Source organism: Cyprinodon variegatus, unplaced genomic scaffold, assembly GCF_000732505.1.
Source record: "Cyprinodon variegatus isolate N-32 unplaced genomic scaffold, C_variegatus-1.0 Scaffold456, whole genome shotgun sequence".
NCBI classification, from domain to species: Eukaryota; Metazoa; Chordata; class Actinopteri; order Cyprinodontiformes; family Cyprinodontidae; genus Cyprinodon; species Cyprinodon variegatus.
The window spans coordinates 210833-232103 of NW_015150909.1; the positions used below are offsets into that span (position 1 = coordinate 210833).

General features: G+C 36.3%; 1 protein-coding gene across 1 annotated transcript in view; it reads left to right on the forward strand.

The window, feature by feature from the left end:
- LOC107093968 (corticotropin-releasing factor receptor 1-like) overlaps positions 1 to 21271 on the forward strand; it is a 106231-nt gene that overhangs the window by 68302 nt on the left and 16658 nt on the right. The window contains exons 6-10 of the mRNA XM_015389343.1: positions 2260 to 2366; positions 13472 to 13592; positions 14127 to 14280; positions 16603 to 16663; positions 17738 to 17810. Coding sequence (XP_015244829.1) covers positions 2260 to 2366; positions 13472 to 13592; positions 14127 to 14280; positions 16603 to 16663; positions 17738 to 17810 — 516 coding nt within the window. The remainder of the gene's footprint in view (positions 1 to 2259; positions 2367 to 13471; positions 13593 to 14126; positions 14281 to 16602; positions 16664 to 17737; positions 17811 to 21271) is intronic.

Genomic DNA, 21271 nt, shown 5'->3' on the forward strand with positions numbered 1-21271 from the left:
TTCGTCAAATATTTTACATTCTATTTCACTACATTTTGAATAAGCTTCTAGTTACTTGTTCGTTATGGCTCCGCTTAGATTTGTAATCCACAGTTGCTGTTTTTCTTTCTTGAAATGCAATTTCAACATGGAAGATAGCAGCCATTAGAACTGAATTTTGACACCACTGTTTTAGAGATTTGCATGACACTCCACAAATATAAGAAACTCAGGGAAGATATTATTTGTAGTTTATACATTTTATTAAGCTATTAGTTGTTGCCATGTGGCCGAGTTGTTCAATAGGACGAGTTCTCAACACAGAGTTGCAGTTTCTTTGTGGTAAAAGATTATACAGAAAGGTACTATATTAGTACATTTAATTTGTATTTTTGAATACTTAAGTACTTTTAAATCCCTGTACTTTTGAATACTTAAATATTTTCATAAGTTAGTACTTCAATACTTTAACGAGTTAATGTTGGACCAAGTAACTTTTACTTGTAGTTGAGTACAATTTGACTATGAGTATCAATACTTTTACTCAAGTACTAGTACTGTTGAGTACTTCTTCCACAACTGCATAAACTTTGAAACAAAAAAGGCAAACAAATCTGAAAAATGCATAAAAAAAAATAGAAAAGCTGTTAAATGAAAAATTCATAACTATAAAAAAAATTGTAACATTTTTAAATAAGGGAGACCTGTATTTTTTAGTGTCTCAGTGTTCTTTAGTATTTAACATTTTTAATTGCATTATATTGCATTTAGTGATACTAAACATTTAAGACAAACATGAAACCAAAACTGCAAAATTAAAATAACAATGATAAAAATGAGAATATTTCTAGTTTCTCTTAAGAATATTACAAAATAATTTACGCATTTTTGCATCTACTTAGGCGTAATAAATTACTTTAACACAATTGTTTTATGCAAAAGATACATTGCATTTTTTGTCAGTGTATTTGCAAAATGATGCATCGAGAGAAAAATTTATAAAATATGAATATTTGGTTTTACAGAAAATCAGAAATTGCAGCTTTCTATACAATTAAATAATCTAAAAACAAATAAAACACCTTCAACTTTATTTGTATACATTTTGAGTTATGGTCCCAGGTTGGGTTATGGTTTTCATCAGAAGGAACTATTAAATAACACTGATACAAAAAAAACTGAGAAAAATGTAGAAAAAGAGATCTTACAGTGGAGGGATCTGAACTTTCTAGTTTCGTTATCAAAACAGTAAGCGATGAGAGGTATGAAAAGACTGTGAGATTAGAGGAAGGAAGGATGATAAGAGACCGGGAGTTTCACAGGAGAACGAGGCCACCGAATGTGCAAAAGTTGAAGAAATTATTTAAGACGAGTAAAATATTTCAGATTAGTGATGAAGATGAAATACTTTCACCCACATTGCTGTGGTACTCAGCTTTGATAGGTACTGCATACTTTAAATAATTTTATTATTTATTAAGATCCTTGTTATGGGGGCATGTGAATATTGATAAGGATCGAAGGTACCCAGATGAGCTGATCAGATAAGATGTCGAACAGCTGGAGCAGAATGAAAGCATGAAAGCTTTGGGAGAAGCACTAATTAATTTGAAGGGATCTGAAATAAGGTGCAGAGAAGCTGCTAACCAAGGGGAAAATACCAAGACTGATCTAAGCTGCACAGATCAAAATGAAAAGACATTAGAACACAAGAATAAACAAAGAAACTAAAAAACAAAAGAATAAGCTATTAAAACAACTTATAAAAAATGATGAATACAGAGGAATTATCTAATTTTTCTAAAAAGACATAAATATCTAAAGGAAATTATCAAAACACAAATGAAAACCAAAACATTAAATCGCCCAGGATTAAGTCAGCTATGTCCATTGAACTATGTTAATTAACTGCAAAGCTTCTAAAATGTAATACTAAAACAGGGATTAAACCAACCAATTATTCCAAAAGAAAAATGAGGCAGAATTTGACCAAAGAGAATCGGGATTGCAAAAGTTTCCAAACATGAATAGCAACTAATGGCTGCATAGTTTTTAAAGTATTTACAATTGAATATTTGTGCCCAAGTTCGGAGTCTATTTTAAACGAGTCCTGGCACCCCTGCCGTGCACTCATGTTCAAAACCACCGCAGGAGGCAGATATCAAAAACTGAAAAATAAGAGGATTTTTTTTTCTGGCCTTATTTTCAACCCAACTGTAAAATGCAAATGCTGTCAATCAAACACAAAAGACTCATCTCATCTTTCCCTATGTCCTGCAGAAAAAAGGCAAGATGCACTACCAAATTGCTGTGATCATAAACTTCCTGGGTCATTGCATCTCCATGGTGGCTCTGCTCATCGCCTTCTTCCTCTTCTTGTGCTTGAGGTAAGTGTTGGCACTGATAATCCTGAAGACATCCTTGATGTGACAGAAGCGTCAAAATTCTCCACATCCAGGGATGGTTCAAAGACTCTCTCGTTCTTATTCAAAACCCATTTGGCCAAGGGATGAAACCTTCACTATCTCAATCCAGCAGATGTAAAGGGGTTTAGACACCCGCAAAAACTGGGACACATTTCCCCGCAAATGAGAATAATAGACCCATCCAAAGAAGGGGTGAAAATCAAAACAGTCCTGTGGATGCCTGCTGGGACGAGGTTAGAAGGGGGGCTTCTAACTGAAATGAGATGTGTGTTAACGAAAAAAAGGTCTTAGCACCCTCAAAAGCCAGGACCATTATTGATCCCAGAAAGAGCACCGGGGAGTGAGAAAAGCGTGAAAGGGCACAAAGAGGCATAATAAGTAGACGCTCTGCAGGACAGCATTGAAGCTCGCCACGTGTTTGTAAGCCAGGGCGGGAGGACAAGTGTCGTCTGGTTAAAAATGGCATTAAGCTAAAGAAGTAGTCGGCATTTATTACTCACCTTCTTGACATTGGAATGAAACTGGGAACAATTTAAAGAAAGGCTGTCACTTGGCGATGTGACAGAGAGTGCTTTGACACCAAGGTGCAATGCTGTGAAACAGGGAGGATAGAGAGAAAGTAGCAGGGGGGGGGGACACATTTCATTTTAAATGGCAGGTAGAGCATTTTCAGCCAACGCCATGTGACATTTTTCTGTATGAAATCCAACCGTAAATGACCATTTTTATGATGATATTTCAGCACTAGGCTGTATGTGCCTCAAGAAACACACACCCCTCTCCTGGATAACAATGCTGTAAATTTATGATGAGCTTTCAAAAAAAAAAAAGAGTTAAATGTTCCTGATATCCAATTTGGTTAGATGGATTCAGGTAGAAATAATCTGCATTTTTATTGCATTTCTAACAATTCTCCCCTCTCATGTGAACATGAAACGACCAAATTATGTCAAGCTATTTAGGATTTAAATTTTCTCATCATCAAAATTACAAAAAGGGTCTGCAATAAATGCCAATAAACGGCTGATATCAGGGGGGGAAACAGCAAGTTCATGTTTGAGCTGTCCAGAGGGTTGTTCAACCCAAATAATTTAAGGGGAACCTATTAGGAGGAAACATGTTTCCTGTGTGTCAGAACATACAGCTGAATTATAGTAACGTGCACTGAGAAAATTAGAAAGATTACATTTTGAGACTCTCCTAAAGTAAATGGGGCTAAAACTTTCATTTTACAATTACCAAAATAACCTCCTAAACACGTGAGAGACTGGACTGGAAGGATTAACATGCCTTCAAAAAGAAAAAAAGCTCTTGACTGATAAGGCTTATTGTAGATTATTCAGTTGACATAACATGTAAACTGTATGAAAGTGTGACTGCATCTGAGATTTGTGTTAATATACTGTTTTAAATTTCAAATGTATGCCTTTATATAATATATAGTTGAACTTTATTGATCTCACAATGGAGAAATTCACTTCTGCATCTTAACCCATCCCCTTGGGGAGCATTGGGCTGCCACTGTGCAGCACCTGGGGAGCAATCGGGGGTTAAGGGTCTTGCTCAGGGACCAAGAGTGCTGTGGGTATAGAACTGGGTACTTGCAACCTTCTCAGAGCACAAGCGCACTGCTCTATCCAATGGGCCAACACACCTCTTTTCTTTTATTTTCTGTAGATTACATATGATCCAGATAACATAAAAGTAAATATTTGAAATATTTTGAGCTACAAAATAAATTTTTACATTATTGAAGAAGAAAAAATGGTTTACATTTTCTTTTAGCCATTTTTGTATAAAGGATTTCTAAATAACCCGGGCTTGTTTGCTCATCCTTAAGCTTCAGATTTATATTTCATCTCATATAGATTATGATGCAATATGTGCAACATTTTAAACATCCCTAAATGTATTGTCTTAAAAATCAACAACCAACCTTGTACTGAATGCAAGAATTAGGCATTAACTATAGAACCATTAAGTTTATTTTATTTTCAAATAATGCATTTTCTCCTGACAGTTTCTTAATGAGTTCTTCAATACCTTTATTAGTGGTTATATCAGCTTAAACTTTTATCATTTCATTTTACAATCCCAAGGCGTTTAAAACAGCTACAGTATATGGTTTGAAGTGCATGAAAAGTGGGATTCCGTCCCATTAAACTGCCATGGGTCCTGCTAAATCCTGGCGTTTTTTTGCAGGTGAAATTAGTTTTGCAGCATTTGCAGGGAACAGCATTTAATCTCTATATGAACATATTTTTTTGTTCTTTTTTTAAAATATGATTATAATTTTCATAATTTGATGAATCTGCAGAGATTCCTTTGCAGTGGTTATTAGCATTAACCCAGCATGTCAAACCATGACTCATGCTTTTATCGGGTCTAATGGGGTAAGTGGAAGGCTTATCTTTTAAGGGGGATAAATGGAGGTTTTAAACTAATGTGGCATGATGCACTACTAAATTATTACCTATCATTAAAGATAAAACTACCTTGAATTTTTATCTGAAACCTAAAATCCTAGCCAGTTGGTTTTAGCAGTGCTGTAATTCCTTTTCAGAACCAGTTTCTTCTCTTGGGGCCTGTTATAGCCCAAGCAGTAGGAGGATAAGGATTTTGCTCCAACCCAGGTTTAAATATTTTAGGTTTTTGTTGGTTTCTTTATAGTTAGATTGGTCTGCTAGATTGGTCTTAAATGGTAACCTATATACCTGTTAATCCAGGTTTATAGGGCCCCCATTAAATACCTACACATCGTCTGAGCTTTGTCCTATGAAGTGCGGTAGTAAAATGCGTTAGCAGCGTACGTTTTTTTAACATAAGAGGATATTGTAACCCAAAAAAAAATTTCAGAAATAAAACTCAATTCATATAAGTATTTAGCAAATCAAAGCAACTTTTCTGCAGCTGAGGTTATCACACTGGATGTTGATAACGTCCAGCCTGAGCTAATAGTAACTGAAAAAAGTTCCCCATCAAACCAAGGTGGGTTCAATCTAATCAAGCAAGTTCAAAAGCCTTTTGTTCGCCAACCTAAGCTTGCTGTGACGAGTCCTCTATGGTGATTGATCAACCAAAGAATCATAAATTAGAAGGAAAACCTTTGAGATAAGATCTATTAGGGGTTTCTAGTAACATTAACAACATTGCTTATCTCTAGCAGCTTAAAAGCAATTTGTGTGAAAAACTTTAAACTCTATCTCTGGATGGCAAAGGACAGCCTCCAGATTCCTTTTTAATATTGGGAGGGAAAGATCGGAGTGTCTCAGAATTGCTGCTGGCAGCTGTTTCCTTCAAGCCAGAGCTTGGGATTTCATTTTGCCGGCCTATGTGGGGTTCCTTCTGGATATCTCCACTTATTGTGTCTTTGGATTATTAACAAGGGCTTTGCTTATCTTTTATTACCTGCTATGTGATCCTGCTGCTGATAGAGTCCATCCTTTCCGGCTCTCTACACCTGAGGTTTTGTATTAACCTTATCCAGCTTAGTGGTTTTTCCTACAAACTTCTTTTGCCAGGCCTTTGTAATTTTCTTCTAGCTCTTGTTTAGAAGAAAACAAGAGCCTTTCTTGTTGAGTCCTTTTTAAACCTTGAACATATTAATAGTGACTCTAGTATGTTTTAATTAACACTTACAAGCGTTTGTGCTTTCCAGCTGACAAGATAAGCCCCCAAACTATTTACACTAATTGAAAGAAAAACATTTAGCACCTTTATATGAACTGGAGGTTAAGAACGATTAAAAGCAAAAGCCAATATCTGTGTCTTTGAAGAGAAATTTGTATTTAAACACACTGATATAGATTTTAAATTAATAACAAAAGCTTTACTTGGTGTTCAATAAACATTGATTCCCCAAAGCATGTGTACTGCTCTCAAACTCTGTGTTGCTCCTAATTTGTGCTTCGAAGCTGAAAACCTTTTTGTTTTTTGAAAGACATTTGTTGAAACAACAAGTAAATTAGGGAATGTTTCTAATTATACTGGGGAAGTATAGATTTGAAATACTTTTATCAAGGGAAAGGATGGAAATCGAAGATTTCATGATTTATGAGATAATATCAGACTCTTTGTATAAATGGGGCTTTATTCTGAGAATAACCGGTTTACAAATATATCTGCTGATGTTTGAGTTATTTTACTATGTGTACAGTTTAAGTATGCTTCTTTTCTCATCTTTAATCAGCTGTTCCCTGCTTGTTTATGAATCTCACATTGTTTGAATTTTTCTACATTTCCTTTGCTCTACATCTTCCATGTTTTATTTTGTTTACAGAAGGGGAGGGGAGTTCTATTCTATAGAATAAAAGTGTTTTCTATAAATTTGGATAGCTTAACCACTGAAATAAAAAGTGGTTGTTTCTTATGCCACTTAAGGGAGTCATTTCTCTGCAAAGAACCTAGTTAATCTTATAGATCAGGGATCAGCAACCTTTTTAATTACAAAGAGCCACCACAGAATAAAATTTGGCAAAAGCCATTATATAGATTCTATAATTATTGAAAGCTGTCATAAACAGGACAGATGGACTAGGTATTCAAGGCGAGTCAGACAATGGGAAGTTTCAAAATGTTTAATGACAGAAATGATCAAACAGAATAGAACAGAAATGCAGGCTGCTGAGGATAAGCGGACCGCAGCGGCTGCAGGAGGAGGGTGGGGTACCGCCCAATCACTGACACTCTGGAGGGAGAAACACAAGTAAGTGACCACGATCATCTGGCAGGAGATGATTATCCGTGTGAATCACTTACCTGGTTTAACAATTCAGTCCATCCTCTCCGAGGAAGGCAAGATCCAGCACATGGACTGCCAAAAGAGATGCGGCTCAGAGCCATCCAAAGTGTCCCCAATGCAGCAACCAGTGAGTAGGCAGGAGACTGATCGAGGACAGAGAAACAGTTCAGATCCGGACAGTACAGAGAACCAGGAGTCCGTAGCCTGATCAGGGATTCCAATCCGAACAATAAGAGACAGATCAAGGGTTCCAGGAATCCTCAGAGTGTGAAGCCAGGTTCAGAGTTTTATGAGTCCAGCAGCGTGCTCAGATGGAGACAGGCAGGCTCAGTGGTTGAGGGACAAAGACAGGACATGGTACCGGAATTACTGCAGAACTTTAAACTATTAGAGCCAGGCTTACAGGAATTAAAATTGGCCTCCCTCACCTTCCAAACCAAAACCCGGAGGGCTCCTCGGAGAAGGGCCAGAACCTGAGCTCCCCCTGCACGCAGAGCCAAAACCCTGAGGGCTCAGAGAAGAGCCGGGACACCATCAGGAGACAAACACCAAACCCTCTAAATCCTATGCCCTACGAGAGTCAGGACTTGAATCAGCAACTTACAATAACTAAAACTTGAAAACAAACATGAACAACTGACACGAATACATAACACAAATAAAAAAAGAATACACGAATAATGATCTGGTCCCAATAGCTGGGCTGAACCGTATATATAGCAGAGGGAGCAGGTGAATAAGATAAATGATATTTAGAGAGCGGGAAGGGAATGGCAGGTGAATCAGATAAGCTACCGAGCTGCGATCATGACAGAAAGCCAAGGAAATAAAACTAAGATTCTCTATTCTTAGAATTGAAAAGAAAATTTATAATTTTAAATTTTAAATGTGAAAAAAAAACTTTATCTTTCAGAATAAGTCAAGCTGTGTGAGGCACCATAACTATGAAAGCCTTAGAACAACACAACCAGGAAAAAAAAATATAAAGCTACTTTTGTATCACTGGTTATATGCTGTTAAAGATATTCAATGCAGATATTGCATGATAACCGCCATAGTAATTAAAATCATTACTTATTTGGTTTGGTTAGAGCCTCAGTTCAGGGGCCAAAGAGCCACATGCATCTCTAGAGCCGCAGGTTGCAGACCCTTGTCCTAGAATGTTTAAAAACAATAGGATGTAAATAGTTGCCCACTCACCCATGAGAAAGTAACAAAAGAAGCAATTGGACTGAATGTAATTAGATTTGAATTTGGCTTGTTTCAGTTTCACGAAAAAACACCACAAGAAGACTTTATCATAAATTAGTTGCATGGGTTTCTCTGACCTACGATTAACAATAATACAGCCTCATACTGAATTTCTAGGTGAAAAACTGAAATCATATAGTAGCTAGCATTAGTTGCTGTGCTTTTTTAATGTAGTTAAACTTTTGCTGGAAGCTATCAGAACCAACTAACTAATTAGTGAGGCAACTGTTTAGCAGCACAACCTTTTTTAAGGTAGTGTCTTTAAAACAAAAAGTCACAACTGCCCATGACAATTACAGCGCCTTCCATAAAAACAGACTGCAGGTTTGATCACAGATTGCAGATCTTTGTTGAAAATCCAGGTGGTAAACACCAGGCTCATACTGAATGCAGTACATGTGGTGCCTGCACTGCAAGAAACCCAAATCATTCAAATTAATGTGTAAACTCTCATCAGACCCGGTGCAGTGCAGGTGTGGTTACTGAGGCCGTGCAGCTAAAAAGAAAGAGGAATGAAGTTTGACCAAACGCTTTAGCGTGTGCATGTTAAGGGTCGGGGAATATAGTAGCAAAACAGGAAAGGTCAGGCAACCAGCTGGGGAAAAGTTGTGTTAAATTTTAGAATAAAATCAACCTACTAAATTACACTAACTTGGGCCATGTAAACAAAAAATAGAAGCACTAGGAAATAGAGGGGCTACTGCAGGATGAAAAAGGTTAAATATGCACAAGCACAGTTTTTTTTCCTGGAAGAGCATGAACCCACATAAACTTCTTTCCAGCACCGTTCTGCGGGAGATAAGGTCTATATTAATAGTCTATATAGTTTTTGGTGCATTCTTATGGCATTGCAGATTTTAAACAAATGCATTAGCCAGCTGGAGATACCCTGTCCACCAGTAAAAAAAAACAAGTACCGTACTCATGATGTATGAAAATGAACTTTGCAATGTGCAGAAATTCAACCCAAATTTAACTTAACTTTAACTTAAAAAAATCCACATTCTTTTAGATGAGTTTAAATCAACATTAAAACTCATCTAAATACAAAGAAAATGTTTTAAAATGAAATGAGATCAGGTGAATATTTTCTAATAAATCAACTTTAATGATTTATAAGGTGGACAAGATGTTGACATTCACACATTTCCATAAGTAGTAACACAACTTAGTGGAACAACAACTTCCAGACTTTAAGCAGAACTGAATTATTTTCATCATTTTGCAAACATAGAAATTGCTTCCATTTGTGTTTTTCTAATAGTTTTGATTTGTCTTAAACCTGATATATCAGATTTTTTTTTTTTTATTCAATCATGGATTACCACGTTTAAGAACTTAACGTTTACAAGGAATCCTCGAACTCAGCTGACATTAACGAATCTTCACCCTGAAGCTCCTCACTGGGGACTGGAAGTGATGTATGCTCTTCCAGTTAATAGCTTACTATGCAATACCATGACTCTATTGAAGGGGAGTCCACGCAGGACGTTCTGATCGTAAGGGAACTCTTCTGCTTGCAATCCCTGTCCTCGGTGCTTAGACCGGGCTGCAGAAGAATCAATACTGCCTCCCTGTTAATGAGAGGCTGCACACAGATTACTTAACAAGAACAGCAGTGGCAGTTTAAAGTATCTAAATCCTGTGTAGTTGCAATGTATATTTGGTGATTCTTATATAATATGTAAGGAATTTGTCAGATGGACTTGCTTTTATGACAGTGTGGGGACTTTAATCTGTTTAATCTGGTTACACAGTCAAGTCATGGGGACCTATGCCCTTATGGGGACCAAAATCCTGGTCTGCATGTGGCAAAGTTCTTTTCTTTGAGCCGGGGTTAGGTGTAGGACTAAGGAATGAATTCAGTTCAAGTAAGGGTAGGGTTAGGTATATGTCGGTAATAGTTAGGGTTTATACGTTAATTGCTTCTATGCATAGATATCTCAAGTAACAAAGTAAAAATACTTTGTTACCTTATTAAATATATTAAATATTAAATGGCTATCTATACTTCACTGGAGTAATTATTTTGTAGACAACTTTTTAGTTCTACTCTTTCTACTCTTCTCTATTTTTTACTTCTTACAGTTTAACAATAGACTTGTTAGTTTTGTTTCATTTGTTTCACTTGTTGTTCACCACAAACCAAAATAAACAGTTTTTTTAAGATGGTGCAAAGTTAAATTTGACACTTACCATTAGTTATAAAACTAAGAAAATTAAGTATCAGCATCTATCCTTAACATTTTCTCCTGCATTACTTTTACTGTTATATTTTAGTTTTAAAATTGGTACTTTTAAACTTTTACTTGAGTAAAAAGCTGAAGTTGATACTCTAACTTCTATAAAAGTATTTTTTGAACAGTAGGAATTATACTTCTATTTGAGTAATAAATAGAAATTCTTTTGACACCGCTGCTTCTATGAATAGGAACACAAGAAGCTCTTAAAATGATCTCATCTGTTCATGTATAAAATGTCTGCTTGGCACATCTCCTTCTATGTTCTACTTACAGTCCTGACACAGCACATGAATCTTCCATGACCAAATGACCCAAATATTTCCCTTTTTCATCATGTTTGAGTTGCACTTTGTGAAACGATGAAATATTCAGCTTGTAGATTTCCTCAGTAGTTTTGACATTGAAAACATGTTTCTAGGATTTAGTACCCGAAATGAGATACTTTGGGTTTCCTCAAATAAGTCTGGGCTCCAGATATGTTTTTTAAATTGAAAGAAATAATAATCTGATTGATCACACCGAGCAAAGTACAGCAATTGTTCATTGGGACAGTCTTGGCTTTTCTGCATTACATTGCAAACAAAAATTCAGGTTATGTTGGAAAAGGGAGTCTTCTGAAAATTTAGTACATTTTAGGGGTAGATCCTGTAACTGGTTGGTTGCCAAGTCATGCTGTGTCATTTCAGTCATTATGTCAATAGGAAATGCAGTTCTCCTGCCTTGATGTTGACTTTGGGTTCCTAAGACTTCCTAAAGTGATATATAAATACAGGCCGTTTACTTCTTGATGTCTGACACAATACTCCCTTCAGGCCGTAAGGTTACTCCAAGGATATTGTCATAAACACGGGACAGATGGACCCAGTATTCAAGGTGAGACAGTCAGTAGAAAAGTTCAAAGCGTTTATTAAATGAAAACAAAAATAAAGTGGAGCTGCTAGGATCTGCGGCTCACGGATGCTGCAGGAGGGGGGCGGGGCACCGCCCAATCTCTGACACTCTGGTTTAACAGTTCAGTCCATCCCCCTGGAAAGGGGCGCAATCCAGCCGTTGGACTGAAGACAGAAACGGCATGCGTCACTGAGTGTCCCCGGTGCAGAAGTCCCAGAGAACTCACAGGAAGCCGATCCTGGACAAGGATTCAGAACAGGCAAGAACAGACAGAACAGGCAGGATCCAGGCTTCCAGGCATCCTAGAGCTCCCATGCAGGTTCAGAGTCCAGAAGCGTGACCAGGCGGGCCCGCACAGGAGCAGAAAGGATCAGGTGCTGACGGGCAGGCTCAGTGGAAGAGGGTAGCCAAAACAGGACGTGGAAGCAGAACTTAAACAGGACCTTTTAACTGGTTTCCACCTTGGACCTAGGCTTACTGGAATAAAAACTGATCCTCCCCGCATAAAGGGCCAAAAAACCAGAAGATTCAGCAGGGGAGGACCAGTGGATGAACAGGAGACGTGACAAACACAAAAACCTCTTTCCACTGGCCGCCGAGATCCAGGACATGAACCTTGGAATCAACAGAAACTGGGAAGACTGAACAGAAAAAAAAAAAAAAAACATCTAATGATCTGGCCATGATAGCTGGGACTGAGCCCTGTATAAGGACAACTGGCAGGTGGATGAGATGAGTGATAATTAGGAGTTGGAAAGAGTTAAGCAAGTGAACGGCATGAGTAATTAAGGCCATCTATCACAGCAGATCATGACAGATATAACATGCATGTAATCGTCACATTAAATTAAAAAAAGCTTTTATTTAGGACTAATTTGTCCTACAATATCATCCACAATGCATTTGATTACTCAAATACAGACATGGTAGGCGTAATCTTGTGCTGAAAAAACTGCTGTGACTGCTGCTTAATAAGATCAAGTAAAACAATTAATGCACGGTGCAGTGTATCATTAAGGTTTGTATGCAGAGGAATACAACATTTCCCTGTAATTAACACCCAGCAGGCCCCAACGGCACATTGGCACAGGAAGTGAGGTCATGCATCATAATTAATATGACCTTTTAAATAAAAAGCTCCCATAGTTTTGGCACAGCAGCCTCACTAATCCTTAGAGCAGAACCAGAGAGAAATGAGACACCTAATGTTCAAACAAAACAGTTAATGAAGCTGTAAATGTTTTTATTTTTAGCCTTTTAAACTTTCATATTAATTAAGTTACTTTGAGGGATCCTACTTAGGAGTATTGATGAGTTTTTTGTTTTTTCTTACTGTGGATGCTTAATAAAATCACTAATCTAACTAACTGAAAAATTCCTGGTCATGCTCACCTACACAGCCAGTGCAAAGCCTGTGCAAGTGACACCTATTAAAAATGTATGTGTGCTAAAAAATAAATCATGTCGCTTGCGCTCAACCTCAGAGAGAGCAGCCTTGACTGGCTGATAATGCCGTCAGATGGTGACGACAAATGAGGCTGTCACTACAATAACTGGGGTTGGCTTGTTCTGTCCATTCAGCTGTGTGTTTCTATTTTGGAACACACGCTTAGAGGCACTTAGGCAGATTCTTTAATTGCATCCCAGGGTCGGTTTATTTACATCATTAAAAAAATAGTGCACTTTAAGCACATGACACGAGTGGAAAAACAACATTTAAATCATACTTTTATGTTCAAGTTAGCTATCAGGAGCATTGGGAGATTAAATATCTAGATTTTTCTCAAACTTCCAATTATTTTGATAAATCTTTTTTTATTATCTAGCAGTGATCTGATGGGTGGACTCTGATTTAAATTGGTACATTTCTGGTTCTGCACATGGTCTCAGCTATCATGTAAGAGCTGTGTTTTCTTTTCCCTCCTGTGTTTTTCTTTCAGGAGTATTCGATGCCTCCGAAACATCATCCACTGGAACCTTATCACCGCCTTCATCCTGAGGAACGCCACTTGGTTCATTGTCCAACTCACCATGAGCCCCGAGGTGCACGAAAGCAATGTGGTGAGTGGTGATTTATCTAAACATCACAGCATCAAATGTCTTGACTTTATATCCAACTTGTTCTTGTTTCCATATGCTGATACTTTATCTTTGATTAAAATCATTTTGGCCAAACAAGTATTTATTTATTTTTTTATTTCAGGTTTGGCAAATTTCAAGTTAACTATTACTCTCATAAAATTAAACTCACCAATCAAAGTTCAGAAAATAGTGTTTTGCTAAAGATGACCAACATTTCAATAATTCTTTTAGATTTATAAAACATAAGTAGCAAATATTCTTAAAATCTTACGTTATTAATAGTTGATCTAATATAATCTATTTGGCAAAAGCATACAATATAAGTTAATTGAACTATGAATTAGAAGACTTAAAGGGAATGAGATAATAGATCGGCCAAAGTCTGAATATTAAAATTATTTCATTAAATAATTGCTTGAAAATGTCATGAAAAAAATTTTGTTGATCTAATTACATGGATGATTTCTTTCTGCAGATGTAGGTTTACCTGTTGTATTTTTTTTATTTTCTCAGATTTGGTGTCGTCTTGTCACTGCATCATTCAACTATTTCCACTCCACCAACTTTTTTTGGATGTTTGGAGAAGGCTGCTACCTCCACACTGCCATCGTGCTCACATACTCTACTGACAAGCTCCGCAAGTGGATGTTCATCTGCATCGGCTGGTGTACGAACATCTGTGAAATACTCAAATCTAGATGTATAAAAACTTTAACCCTTGCCAGTGCGTATTTTGGCAAATACATTTTGTAAACAGTGGTGTTATTGCAAAAATGTAGTAACTTGAAACTGATGTAGGTAGGGCTGAAACAATTAATCGGATTGATCGTTGTTGATCGTTTTTTTTAAATAATCGTCAACTAATTTAGTAACCAATTCATCGTTAACTGGAGTATAGAGACTCTAAAACATGCCTTTAGCTGATAGAGTGACCCACTTATAGCAGTAAATATATCAAAATAAATAAAAAAAAAAAAAAAAAAAAAAAAAAAAAAATATATATATATATATATATATATATATATATATATATATATATATAAATGTTGCATTTAACATAAAAAAAAAACTTTTTCGTATGCCAATATGCTCTATCCAGAACTCCTCAAGTGGAAACGTTTTATTTCCACTTGAGGAAATAAAACTTCTGGTCTAAAAATCTTCTTTAAGTAACCTTTGGCTATCCGATTATTAATCGATTTATGGAAAACATGATCTACAGATTAATTGATTTTCAAAAAATAATCGTTAGCTGCAGCCCTAGATGTAGGATCAGGTTCAAGTTAATAATGGCTACTAGAAAGAAGGGAGAAGTCAAATAAATAAGTAACAATATTATCATCAAATGTTCAGAACAACATTGGCTCTCCTGAAGTACAACTGACTTTTTTTTATGTATTTTTAGACAAATTGAAACAAGACAACAGAAAACTGTGCTGTTTGCTAAGGGGTTTAAAAATGAATTATTGCTGAGATTATTGCTGTTCTGGTTTAGATACAATCAAGAATCTTTAAAAAATAACTACCATCTAAAATCATGCAGAAACATGCTTAAATGTTGCTTATTATTGGGTTAGTTATGTTTTTCATTACAGAAGCTAACATCGGCAATGAATCTTAATTTTAAAGAAATGTTGAATTTAAAACAGTTTTATTTTGTGGTAACCCTGGTCATTTAAAAAAAATTGAATGAATAAAAATATTTTAGAAGGATCTTAAGATCGCATTGCTATAGAAAGTCTTCAAACCTCTAGTAAAATTCAAGGCTTTTGATGCAAAAGAAATTAAACCAAGACAAATTTGTTTCCAGACTTCTACATTTAATGAGAAATGCAACATATATAACTTAAACTAGATCTGAAAACCAAACAAAACATTTTTGCAGATTTACAAAACATTATTTGGAATTGACAACTCACCCTTTTGGCTTAAAAAATGCATTTGCATGTTTTAATGATAGAAGATTAAAGTAAAACGTTTTATAGTAAAATAATCATCCAAATTACCTACCTATTATATTTCAGTAAGTTTGAAAAAACTAATCTGACATAAAAGGTAATATGCTTATTTTGTTGTTTTTTTTGTCATTTTATTGGGAGAAATTGTGTTTCACGATAAACGGTTTGAATGCTCAAGTCTTCACTTTGTGCTCGTTTAATCCCAGCAGACGTAACAAAAGGTCAGATGAAATATTTGCCAACAATAGGAGAGTTAACTGGATGGAGACACTGGGATTTCGTGTGGCAGCTGGGAAATGTATCGTGAAAAATTCACAAGCTCTCCGTTTGGAACTGTCAAGCCAGGCTCTATAGTGCTGAGATTAGGTGTATTGTGTGTTGGCCAAATTGCATTTGCTGCAGGAACGTTCTGCATTATGAGATGATGGCAGTACATTCCAGAGCTGCTGTGAAAACCACAAATAAAAGCTCACTTTTTTCTAGCATTAAGTAACTTTCTAGCTTTGAGATCCCAAAGTTTTATCACAAAAATAAAGGTTGGTTGATTGGATGGGGCTTTGTGAGTAAACCTTATTGAGGTCTAGCGTTTCACTGCTGAGGTCAGTGACTAATAAGGCAGAAAGTCTCTCAAGATTAGGAAACTTGAGCTTCGAATGTGTGACGTCAAAGCTTGTAAGGCCATTTGATGCCTCTGTTAGTGTCATTTAGATGTTGGTAATTGCTGTTTGTATGCCTTATTAAACTTCTATAAGCCTGTAAATCATCACATCCCCCTGGATTATCATCTGCTCTTTATTCGTACACACAGAAACATTCGGATGGTGACAAGCCTTGGCATGCATCTATGGATAGCGGCATGCAAACAGCTATTCCTTTTGACAGTGCTTGGCAGGCGTTGATGCTCTGGCTGGAAAAAAGGACATGAATTTCATATTTCAGTGAAAAATCCCTGAAAAGCAATGTGACTTGATTAGCAGAGAAGGGTGAAGAGGAATCCATCACTCTGTGTGTGTTTTTTTTTCACCCCTCAGGTATACCTTTCCCTATAATTGTGGCGTGGGCCATCGGGAAGCTGTACTATGACAACGAGAAGTAAGTTGTTGACTCTAAACACCGTTTTTGACATTTGAGACTGAACTAATCTGGTAATAAAAGGAAAAGGCCAACGGCAAACCAAATTACATTAAGAGAATGAATGTGTATTAATTATCTGTTGTAATTAAATTAGCATTGTAGAACTGGTTGCATTATTTATAAGTGCTGACACCATTTTCCTTTTGATTGGGAGCGCTTGTTCTCCTTTTCCGTGTATTACCAGGGTAAGAATAGCCTCTGAACAAGTCTGATGATTTATTTTTTTAGATTGTTGGCAAAATCAAAAAAACATGAAACAAAATCCCAGAGGATGCAGAGCTTGGTTTTTCCTTGAGACTATTTGGATGTATGGGTCATGTTGCTTTATTACCACAAAGTGATAGTGATTCCCTCCCACTGGACCATCCTGCTGCAAGGAAAAATCACTGGAGCACCAAATGTATTAAAATCAAATTTAACGGCCATGTATGTTGACAGATACTAGAGAGTTGGTTTGTTTGCCCATTAGCTACAGTGAACAAGTCTACAGGAAAATACAGACAAAGGGCTAGAAAACAGAACTGGATTTTTTTTTTTTTTTGGCTTCACATTGAAATAATTCAATTTAAAAAGAAAAACTACTGATCAAATTTAGCAATACATACAAGGCCCACTTAGCAGCAACCCTTAAAATAAGTTTAGCTTTTGCATAATCTCAAAGTGAAAAAAGCTATGATCGATGAAATAGTGAAAAATTCTACCTTTGGTATATATGTTGTTCTGGGCTCTGTGACTGACACCATCAGGACCTGGAAAATAAAATGGTTGCAACAATTTTCTAAAAGTAACAAAAAAATTGCATGAAATATCCTCAACATAATTAATTAATTCTGTGAGCTGCAGGGCACTGTGTATATTTATTGTTCTATTCTGTATTCTCTATTTTTAGACAATGTCTTGCATTTTTTTGTTTCATCTGTTGCAAAGATACTTTGAATAGACACGATACTGCTGAATATTAGGTAATGAAACTCCAATTTATCTTGTTTAGCCGTATCTTATCTTGACAAAATGCTTTTGTTGGTTTTTCAGGTGCTGGTTTGGGAAGCGACCCGGTGTCTACACTGACTACATCTACCAAGGTCCCATGATCCTTGTGTTAGTGGTAAGATCCTGGTCTTTCCTTCATTTGTAGTGCGAACCTGTCTAACACAACCTGCTGATGCAATTAGTCTTCATTATGTCTCTAAAGTGCCAAGCAGCCATGAAGAGCTGGAAAGTACAACACATTCTTCATGTTAAGAGTGATAAATGTGATCCCTGAACACGTTTTTCTTCCAGGCTTAACTTTTAAATCTCTGAGATTTGACAAAGTCTGGGATTCATATTGGACTCTCGGATGGAAAAATAATAACGAAATCGAATGCACTTTCTCTTTAGTAGCAAATATATTTAACATTGGGTCATTTCCAAACTCTGAGGGGAAGATTTGATTGCTTTTTTTCATGACCTCTTCAGGTATGAGCAATTGTAAAGTTACATAATCTTTTTAAATGATAAACTCCCTCATCTGATTCCAGTTCATCGTTCAGTCACAGCTGAAAGGAATATTGACACCTCTTTAAATTATTTTAAATTTAAATGTGAAATTCATTTATTTAGCAGTTTATTGCCAATCCAATAATGCTCAACTTATATGAAATACATTAATCAATTTGGGATTTGATTTTACTCTCTTTTGAGGTTTTAACAATCAGTTGTCTCCTCCTCCTCTAATGACCCCCTAATGAGCTTTCAAGAGATCATCCTCAGTCCAGCCGTGTTATATACTTACTTTCCATACATTAACCTAAATACATCTTATTGTATTTGCAGTAGGAAGTTTACACATACCTATCCTTTGTCATGATTGGTTTAACCAATCTGACCCACATGCAGAGAACCACTCAGAGCCCAGGGAAAAAGTTTAACAGGTTTATTAAATGTAGATTAATAACAGAAATTGGATCTGGAACTCAGTGGACTGGTGAACCGTAACTGGAAAGTCTGAAGGGGAGATCACAGTGATCAAGTACCGTAGGAAATTTGACTGTGGCTTAAATATTACTGGAGAGGGACTCACGTCAGTTACTCAGGAAGGCTTCCTGCTGAAGAGCAAAGACAAAAACTAGATAAGATTCAGAGAAACAAAGCTTAGGTTAGACTCAGCTAATCTCAGCTTGGCTAAAGAACCCAAAACTGGCAAACGCTCTGGCGTCGAGTTAGTGACAGCCCACTGCTCAAATACTCCTCCAGTAATGATCCAACAAGCCGCAGGTGTGCAGGGAGGCCCAACGAGGACAGGGCACCACCTGGTGGTGGAGAGAGAAAAACACACAAACAACCCACACAAATTGGATTCCTAACATCCTTTGCCTTATTATAATTACTGCAGGGCTTTTAGATATATAATTAAACTGTTATTATATCATGGTGAAATGATCACATAATGAAAATAGCCCCTTGAACCCTACGGACCCACCGGCGGGTCCAGCTGCTACGTGACCTCGTAATTTTACCAAAACCCCCAGTATTGATGTAAAAAACATATTTGGCACAGTTTGGTGACATTTATGGATAAATGTGCCAAAATGGCCTCTCCGCCTAAGAAATTTCTCACTAATACCATTCTAAAATAAATATGATTCATCTGATTGAGTCCAAATTTGGTATATTTTTACACAACATTTAGATTTGAAAGTCTGTACTACTTTTTTGTGCTATAAATAATATTTTGGTAGTGTTTTGCAATGTTTATTTCAAAGAAAATTTTGGCGAGGTTCAAAAAATGCAAAATATTTTGTATTTTGTCCCTAATATTTCAGGCAGGGTCAAAGCTACAATGGTGCTGACACCAGAAAACCATTCTATGACATCTTACCTTTACAGACGTACCAAAAGTTTCTTCTTAAATCTAATAGCTTTGAGGCTATAAGTTATTTACTTTTGTGTGTTTTTGTCAGGCAGAAATTTATTTATACCGCCTTAGGGTGTAAGAGGATAGAATGAAATTTTTTAATAAACTTTATATTTATTAGTACTTTTTTTTTCTTGGTTTCGTTGGTAACTTCCGTCTTCATCAGAGGTGTAACAGCTGTTATTCTTTGAGGCGGTGTCAAATTGTCAGGTATATTGGTGAGCAGAATGCAAACGGTTCTTCACCAGAAACAAAATCGGTTTTAAGTGATCCATGCATTTCAGCACTGCTGAAGTCAGAGCTTTGGGAAAAGACTTAATGTTAGTCTGCTTAACCAGTTCAAAACCAGTTTCTTTCTGTGTCCTGTTGGATTATCAGACAATTTTGAACTATTGGTTGTCCAACTATCTATTGGACAACTGATTTTAGGCTAAATGGCAGTAGTTGTCATAGTTATTTTATCGATAATGCAACGTTATTGAGCCCCCTACAGCATGACCCTACCACTGCCATGCATGACAGTTGGTTTTGCCTAACTTTTAACCCCTCAAACGTTCATGTACTGTAGTGGTTAAAAAATCCCAGTCTTTGTCTTCCTTCACAAAACGTTTATCCAGAAGCAATTGAAATTGTCATGCTTTTCATGCTGATGTGATGTCAGCTTCACAATGAATTGTGACCCTAATGTTCCAGCATTTTCCAGTTTGTGGCAGTTGGAGCCGTATAGCTTCCTGTGCAAGACATTTCCTGAGAGCTCTTTATTCAGCTGTCCTTCACATGTTTATATTCGTTATATACTATTAGTGGCAGCTATATTTGAGCCTGGGTGTATTATTTTGACTGTTTATATTTATTAGGAAAAATCCACTACAAAAGCACACATTTGGGAATCTGCTTATTTTCTTTCAAATCAAAAACAAATCTGGGGTTAATTACTATAATGATTTCAACTAATGTATGCTCCCCTTGTCCCTAGATGTCCATACAGAAGGAATTTCTCAATAAACAGGTTTTGCATTGAAAAATTCAAGAGAAAAACGTTTTAAGGATTCAGTGTTATTTTCTTTTTTTTATTCATTATTTTGCATTGCCTGCTATAATGAATATATAATGTTTTCAAGTCAGGCTTTGATGAGCAGATGGATGTGAATAGATAAAATAGGAAAGTTGGAAATAAATTGGATTGCCAAGCAGAATGATAAATAAAAGATTGATAGATTCACTTTTGCATCATTTTTAAGTCTAAGAAAACATTTTTCTTTTCCTTTTAGGCCAAAGTCCAATTTGTTGTACTTTTAGCAGTGAGTGAATTCAGTGAAAAAAATCTTTTTTTTTGTTTTTTGATTTTTTGTTGTTGATGTTTTTGCTCTCTTGCACACAACATGTTATAGGGTATTATTTAGATTATACAATTTGAAATCCAATTTGAAAAGCATTTTCTAATGGCACATTTTCAATTAAATATTTAAAGGAAAATTCCGGTTTTTAACACTTTTAGCCCATTTTCTGTAGTGTCCAGGATTAAATCGAATGATCGACACCAAAATTTTGACAATTGGTCCTGTCTCTGCTATTTGGCTCATGCAGTATTCCCCCCCTGGCTGCTTCAGAATGGCTTCCATAGTGCATGTCTGATAATGTCCTTACTACAACCTTAAACGTTCTTTTTT